Raw genomic sequence first — 8,587 nt, 5'->3', positions numbered from 1 at the left:
TCTTTATATAGCAAAGCCATACATTGATTTAAGTCCTAATGATCACTGGCAGCTTTGGCTGAGGATGTTGCTCCTAATGAGTGTAGATTATCAGGCTTATACGAGGGAGATTGTTGCTTTAATCTATTTCCAGAAGAGTTAATACCTACAGTTCTGCTCGGCTGTAGCGATGGCAGTGTCGGCTGGATGATCCACCGCTTCAGATGGATAACCATGTGGTGGGGTTAAGATATTCATGATCTTTGTTAACCCTGCTGATCCCCTGACCCCTGATTTATCCGGCATCATCACAAGGTCATGATGTGTTTTTGTTTCTCAAAGCTTTGGCTTTTGACCAAATGCCTTAAAGGTCAAATGACAGCAGTTCCAAGAAAGTTTTATTTGAAAACAGTACAAAGACAACATATTCAACATTTTACCTCAACGCCTTTGTTGGTTTTGTAAATATATCCTTGTTCTGAATTTGATGACAGCAACACGTTTCAAACAGGTCGGGACAACGGCAGCAAAAGACTGGAAAGATTGTGGAACACTCCGATAAACACCTGTTTGAAAAACTCCACAGATAAACAGGTTCACCGGTAACAGGTGAGGGTATCATTATTGGGTGTGAAGGGGGCAACCCCCAGAGGCCCAGTGGTTCCAAAGGAAGAATGAGGGGAACACTTCACAACAGTGCTGTTAGTCAGCAGTTTGTCCGGAAATGATTGCCTTGAGTTTTTATCCATGATTTCAATCAGAATCAGGGTTGTGAGACCGTAATTCTGCCCAAATGTTCAGAACAATAACAGACCTTATTTATAACACCTCTCTAGTTCCTTATTCACATATTTGCATGTCTAACACTAAACATGAAATCATAAATATCACACGGGACTTAATGTGGTAACCAGCATTTTGGAATAAGGTTATGATTTCTGGAGGAATCACCCCAGTGACAGACATAAAGAATGATACAGAAATAGTTAGTGATGGGCCTACTAGAGTCCTACTAGTTACCTTCATTTTAAAGCAATATAATACCCATTATAATATTACTGTCTGCTCAGAGTAATTTATTACTTATTTCACTACTTTTTAGTGACTTTCAACAGAATGCCCAAATAATCTCTATAGAACAATTAAACAGCCTAGATGTTTTTTCAAATAAATGAATACCTTTGGACAGAGGGACGAGCAGGCGGACAAAGGATCGCTGTCAGATATAATATGAGATAGTAATAAATACTTTTAATTGAAGGCTTAGTCATATGAAACACAATACAGCTATACCTTCTATAATGTTAGCCTATAATGACATGATGAGACAAAAATCTCTCTTTCTATGCCTTTTTATTTTAGTCCACAGAACAAGGATTGCACAGGCATGTGCGATTCAAGAATGTAAATTAAAAGTGTGCTCCGAGGATTAGTCTTCATCATTAGGCCGATGAAATACATCTCATTTCGGTCACAGAGACTGAACAGAGAACTTATAGTCTCGAGTATATTAAACACACAGAGCCTATACTGATGTGGTCATGCACGGTGTGGATGGAAACAACAATACTGCTCCACTGCGGTCGGCAACGGAGATTGTAACGCGTTACGTGACATAATTGTGGTAATATATTACTGATATATTATTAGTAATGTGCTATAATGGAGTAATATGTCTCAATATTACTCTGTTACTGCAAAAAGAAATGGATTAATGTGTTACAACACTGGAAATCGTCGATGTTATGACTAATTTTGGATTATGTAAGTCATACATGGGCTTATTAAACTGACACTTTTCCATATCGAGTTTTCTCTCAATGAATATTGCAGACATATCCAGTTGTATCATTTTGCTGCTTTCTTTTTGTTGTTGGCGCTGTTTATGATCTCATCTTTAACACAGTCTCTATATTATCTGACTAGATTCTTTTTACCTTGACTGATAAACCTTGTGGTGTTTGGAAAACATGCTTTGTACGCTGTGTTTTTCATGATTATACAGGACAAGGTTTTTTCCTTTGTATGCTCTAAAAGCACTGAAATGCACGCCGTCATAAAATTCCTTGAATGCTGGGACTGAAAGCAGCGAAGGGTAAAAGGTGCGGCGACGTATGGAGCTATTTTCTCTCTGATTATGTGAGAGAGGAACTGTTTATGATGGAGGCCTTAAAAAATTGCTTAATTGCTCATGTTACATTACTGTAGTTCACACATTATTAAATACCGCGGTATCTTTGCAACAATGATTAAGTCAATTAAGCTTCACGGCTTATGTGCTCATGATCCAACGCAGTAGAAAACACATAGAGCGTGAACATCCAGACATGGAGAGGGTTCCCCTTTCACGGAATGCGTTCAACCGCAGCTCGCTGTCCGTTAAAAGAAATCTCGAAATTAGCATCACAAGACAGTGCTTTTTCTGAGCTGTGTAGCAATGAACAGCTCATCAATGCTTTAAAGAAAATGTTCTGTGTCAAGCTCAGTGCATGACGCTGGCTGTGTACTCCTGGCACGATGTTTTTCTAGTTGAAGTAGTGAGCACAGGTCCTGGGACTCTCCTACTTCAAGCCCTGGAATGCTTCCCTCTCAACATTCTGGGGCTTCCTGACTTAGAAATGAGGCGCTGGTTCCCACATGTCAAGAATACTGGTTCTCCTTAATGAGCCTGGGTCCTAGAGTTAGACACATTTTTTTTTTTTTTTTTTTTACACAGTGTAGCTCCGAGGCTGTGAAAAAAAACCTCTTATGAAAATGCAACAACCAAAACCGTTGTTTAACACTCGAAAAGCAATGAATAATAACAGAAAAAACAAAGGAAAAAAGAAAAAAAAAAAAAACACAGACAGGATTCATTTTTTCCCTGAAGTGATTTTATTACAAAGTTCATGAGGACTTACAGTATTACAAGAGAATTTGTCAACATGCGAAAAACAGAACAAAGCCGAACACAGGAGTTTAACAAACTAGTAAGATAAGACAATCCACTGTTCACGATAAACATAAAAACTGATTAAGTCCTCAGGAGGTGGGAGCCGGTGAATGACTACAGTGCAGGCATAGAACGGCCACATTCACACTGACTCAGCAAAGGTCAATCCAACCAAGGCAAGATGTGCACATCTCAAGAAAAACATGTTACAATTTTTATATGCCATCGGCTTTTCTCAGAACTTTTAGAAAGCTTCACTTGTATGTACATAAAACTGTACAAAAACATGGCATCACAAGCATTTTATCCTATATAAATATACCAACAATTAGGATAACAACTAGATTCTCTCTTGCAAAGACATATTTTCAAGGCAATTGTCTTTGTTTCTAGATGAACTGTGAAAAAAGATGAAATGTTCAGTTAATTTCAGTTCGTTTTGGGAGAAGGGGCCTTTTTGAGTATGAACCGGAACTGACACTTCAGTAAAGTAAAAAAGAAAAGAACGGAAAAAGAAAGAGTAAACAGTTTCTACCAATTATCTTTGGAATTCATGCTAAAATCATCGCCTGCTTGACAGCAGACTTGGGGTTGTGGAGATCTATGTACATTACACCACCGACAGATTTTCTTTATTATTATTTTATTTTTTTCACACAACCAGTTCGCTAAGAGTCTTTGATCGATAAGAAAAAGGAAAATAAAATAAAATAAAATAAAATATCCCTGGCCAATTTCAGTACAGTAAATTTGTCCATCTTGTCCACAGAAATGATCACCGTACGATACACACTACAGAGAGGCAAAAGATACTCAAGTGAATTCAACATTAAATCAATGTTAAGTACAAATTAAACAGTATTCAACATACTTTTTGAGTGTATTTAGGTGCGTCATGAAGTCCTCTTGATTTTTTTGATCAAAGAGGACTGTTCTGTGTCTGACAGAGAGAGAGAGAGAAGTAAACACAGTTCATTCAGCATGAGTTCAAAAGAAAGGTCAGACCCGGTGATATATTGTTCCAGGATTGAGTAGCAGGAGGTCATTATCGGCTGGAGTCCGACTCATTAACAGAGAGGGAAAATAGGCCCAGGCTTTGTCTGTGTTTCGCAGACGATTTAAACTCCTGTCATTCCGTTTGTGTCGAGCCCCGTTGATCGGAGACGAATCTGAAGAATACACTCCAGATTCCACTAAAGTTGATGTTTTAACCTCGGAGATAAATCGGAATGCAGAGTGAATCTGAATCGAGTCAAAGCATTTTTTTTTTCTTTTTAAATAGATAAAGTTGTGATTGAGGCTATGTGACACTGGTTTTTATCGCTCGCCGCTATCTTTCTCACTTGTCCTTAATTCCAGGTCAGTGATCTTACCCGCTGCTTTGAGTTCGTGAAGCGGCTATCCACAGCTCTGAGAGGGGTTTGCTTGAGGGAGCTGTGGGTGGGTGGGGTGGGGGGTTTAATCACAGTGTATCATGGCTGTTGTTTGAATTTTATTTCAGTCGCTAAATGGCTTTGAAAACGGCATAATGTGCTTTCTCCCCCCCTCAAGGCAGGATAATCGCCCACCTTATTTAATCACGGCCATGTCCAGTAATTTCCATATGTTTCCAGTTTAATTATTCTAAACGCTGTTTTCAGTGGCAGCGCGATGAGGCAAGCGCTGATAAAAATACCCCTTTTAACTGATTGTAGCTCTGCGGGTGGATTTTGCATTATCTGGTGGGTGCCTTGTCCTGGGGGTGTGCTCGCACATGCCCCGGCTCAGGACTCATTACTCACCCTAATTAGGAAACGTCCATTCTGGGCTCCTCCACCCTTACTCACAGACACAATCTCGCTATGGAAATACTCTGCAGAGGTGAAAGGTATCTACAAATCTAATCAAATCAATGTTTAAATCAAAGACAGCAGCTCGGCTCTACGATGTTGTAAGGCAGCCCAGTGTTGTCATCATTAACATCCAATTACTGGCTAATACATAGTGTCCTTCAGACGTATCCTTCAGCCTCACTTGGAAAATCTTTGTAAAGATAAATGAAGCCCACGGGCATGCCCTATTTTTTATTCTCTGTTCAATAGCCAGAGGAGGGAAAATGCCTAATAATTTATTAAGCATGTTGTCCTCAATACAAGGAAAATCATAATTAACAGGAGCTGCAGTGAATCTGATCTGATCTAATGTCTCCACAGTGTCCTGTATTAGATATTGATTACTGACACAAAATCAAACATTTATTTTGAAATAACCCCCTTCCTCTTCCGTCTAACCTACATATTTATTTGACTTGAGGATCCACACAATCTGTCAGTTCTTTGCTTTTGGTGCTCTGTGTATTGAATTCACCTCTGCAGTATCTAGTGAGGACTCGTAAAAACAAAGCAAGCGCTCTCGACATGAAGCTCCCATAGTTTACATCGGTGTGACATTACTTCCATGAGTACTCTGCAGTGGCTCTCCACACTCTAGCGCCGCTTATATGTAAATAACTCCTCTCATCAGATCGACAAGGATCACGAGGGGGAGAAAGGGCTACGAGCTATAGGGGGAGAGGATTGTGAGTTACACTTCGAACCCCGTCTGATTGTCACGGTAGAGAAAAGAGCTTTTCAAATGGAAACACTGGTCTGAGTTCATCAACATGGTGAGTCACCAGACGTTGATACGACAAAAAAAAAGCCAATCAGAATAGGTCGTGCGAGCGCTCCGCGTTTGGTCATCGTGACTCCGGGGTACTGTGGCCAAGTCAACCGTTTTCATGATGAACGATAGGTCACAGTGCTGAGAGTCAGTGGAACATAATGTCAGTTTAAATGTTGCCGCACAGCCTTTCCTCCACCAGTGGCAGAGCTCTACAGGGAGCAGAGGTAAAGGCCATTCTACCATGATTAGGGGTCAAAGGTGTGTGTGTGTGTGTGAGTGTCTCAGTTCGCTTGTGTGTGTGCGTGTGTGAGACTGTGTGGAGCGGATAAATGCCTACCACGATATATATCGAGCTCCACTTCTGGAGATGGTTTCAATCAAGTCTAAACAGCAGCAGCAAAGAAAAGCTTAAATATGCTAAAAATTCTGAGGCAATTCCTTTTTTTTCAGCTTATGCCAGACAAAAATATATGTAGAACACACCATTCAAAATGTATTTACAGCACTGTACATTAAGATAGACCGTTTTTCACTTGATTGCTAGTCAAAAGTGTTACGCCTTCTGATAGGGCCTGGCCCGGCTGTCTATTAAATTATATCGAGTAATGGCACAAGAGCACTGATCACAACTTTCATATTCAAGAGATCACTTCACAGAATGGGACTTGGCTAATTACAAAGAGAATCGGTTACTACTGAAGTAGCAATTACCGTCTGTATTTCCTTTTTGGATCACTTTGAATTGTATCCTTCAAGATTTTTGTATAAATAAATGAGTGAGTGCGTTGATTGACTTTGTGGAGTTCTTAATAAATATGCTAATAAATTAATAATTTAAGGAGGAGATGACAGAAAACAAGTGTTCATGCCAGTGATTGGATGAGTCACAGCCTACTGTTGACTACAAAATGGGCATTGGCTTTAGCATGTGGACAGCCTGTTTCTCCTTCTTGAAGTGGGTGTACCTTTTTTTCCTTCATTTGTGCACCGTATGGGACGATGATACTTCCTCACAGGTAAATCTCTCTTTTTGGAGTGTGGGTGGAGGGGGAGGTGGGTGGGAAATCAGAGGCTACGCTCAGGGGCATCTCCTCTAAGGGGCAGTCCTGACTGGCGTCGTGACCGCTGTTGGAATAGGCACTGCGGGAGGGCGGAAGGCGCGGCCGGTGCTCCTCGCCACCCAGCCTGGCGCTCCCGTTCGCCAGGCGTCCCAGGCTCCCTCTCTCCTGGTAAGGCACGAAGGTGGAGAGTTTCGGGGGGTTCCTGGCCTTGCGCACGGGGGAGGGATGCCCGGGCATCCAGCAGGCGTCTGAGTGGCCCAATTCGCTGCACTCGGTTGTGCAGTTTCCGGTCATCGCCACGTCAGGGAGGGAGCGGATGTCTGTGGGCAGGAGAGAGAGAGAGAGAGAGAGAGAGAGAGAGAGAAAGAGAGAGAGCGAGAGAGAGAGAGAGAGAGAGGGGGAGAGAGTGAGAAAAACACAGGGCCATCAGAGAGCTTCATAGTGATAAACATCGGAACATTAAAAAAAAAATAAAAGTTGTAAAAAGGCATTTGTGAACAGAAATGGTGTCATCTGAAACACCCCATGAAACCCACCCACCCCCCCTCCTCCTTGATGTCTTTGCAGCTGTTGCTAAGCAGTCGGCAGCAGTTGCTATGTAGCTGTTGCTATGCACTGTGTAATGAGCGCTACTCTGTGTGTGCAGTCCACTCGCTGGTGTGATGCATTCAGGAGGTGGCGTGCTGTGTCTATGTCATTTAGAAGTATCCAGCAGCAGTAGGTACGCTTGGAACATATCGCGGCGTAGTCGAAGCATTAAAACAGCCACGTATTGATTTCCATTGTATGTAAATGTTGGTCACAAGGTGTCAAAATAGGGAAAAAAGAGGTGAGGACGGACTGCTACAGGCACACATACAGTAGACATGTGTTAGTGTTTATAGAATGGCTGGTTCCCCCTTCGGGCAAAAAAACCATTGCTGAACGAGCTATTGATTGACAGTGCTGAAATGAGTTCCCTGCCCTTGATTATCATCCATTTTCTATTCAACTGTTCCTAATTAAATAAATGGGCCCATGACCCAGTGACCTCGTTTTGACGTACAAGCTGTGAAAGCTCCAAAATAAGTTTCGGCTCCAGCCATCACTCAGAGACTAACAGACGGTTTTCTAAAAGTGAAAACCGCGCTCAAGAACCCCGCGTGTTTGTTTACCAGATATGTGCAGCTGGCCGCCGACAGACTTGTTAAGCGGCCCACCTGTTGACGAGCTAAACATACAGCCCAGATTTTAATGGAAATACTGCTCAATTTATCTTTGTTATCCCTTCAGACTCAGACTGGGACAGCCAAATCAATGTCTGTGAGGAGAGGAGCAAGACGACAAAGATCTGCCAATCGGCCGTGTCACCCCCCCGTGTAAACTTTTTGATTGCTGTGATAAACGCATTACTGTAATGCCTCGATGCTGTCCACACCATCAAAGAGTGCGTCCATCACCGATGCCGCTCGCTTGTGGGACTGTGTGTGAAAGACAGTGAATGTATTCGTGGTGGAGAAGATGCTGCTGCATGTGAATGATGCAACCGTGCGAGATGACGAACAGGGAGGGGGGCTGTGGCAAGAGTTCACAGCTAATAAAGAAAGTGCCGGCTTGACAGTAAGCCTGCGAGGCGTACCATCAGTATTGTACTCATGACCAGTGGCGAGATAATTATCACGCAAAATGTCAGGCCGGCCGAGGCTGGGGGAAAAAAGAAAACTGCGTCTGGCTCCGCCGAGGCTCTCGATCAATCAGGAGCCAAAGTGAGATGGCTCACGCGATGGCAGGGCACAAGTTAAGATTTTAAACTGCTTAATAAACATTAGTGGAAGGTATTTGTCCTTAATTTCCCAATTTATGTCTAAAATGTTCATTACTCATGGTTAATCCATATACAATTGTCCCATTGTTTGTGAGAGAATGCATAGCTTGAGCTATTGTCACCGTTAATCTCATTGTTTGGAATAATCCTGAATCGCAGATGTTTAGA

General features: G+C 42.1%; 1 protein-coding gene across 2 annotated transcripts in view; it reads right to left on the bottom strand.

The window, feature by feature from the left end:
* Positions 1-2,830: 2,830 nt before the first annotated feature.
* pcdh1a (protocadherin 1a) overlaps positions 2,831-8,587 on the bottom strand; it is a 91,182-nt gene continuing 85,425 nt past the window's right edge. For both annotated transcript variants that reach the window (XM_037120734.1, XM_037120733.1), the window contains exon 5: positions 2,831-6,935. In XM_037120734.1, coding sequence (XP_036976629.1) covers positions 6,565-6,935 — 371 coding nt within the window. In that variant the 3' untranslated portion in view covers positions 2,831-6,564. The remainder of the gene's footprint in view (positions 6,936-8,587) is intronic.

Source organism: Acanthopagrus latus, chromosome 13, assembly GCF_904848185.1.
Source record: "Acanthopagrus latus isolate v.2019 chromosome 13, fAcaLat1.1, whole genome shotgun sequence".
Classification (NCBI taxonomy): domain Eukaryota; kingdom Metazoa; phylum Chordata; class Actinopteri; order Spariformes; family Sparidae; genus Acanthopagrus; species Acanthopagrus latus.
This window is presented reverse-complemented; position numbering and strand designations above follow the sequence as displayed.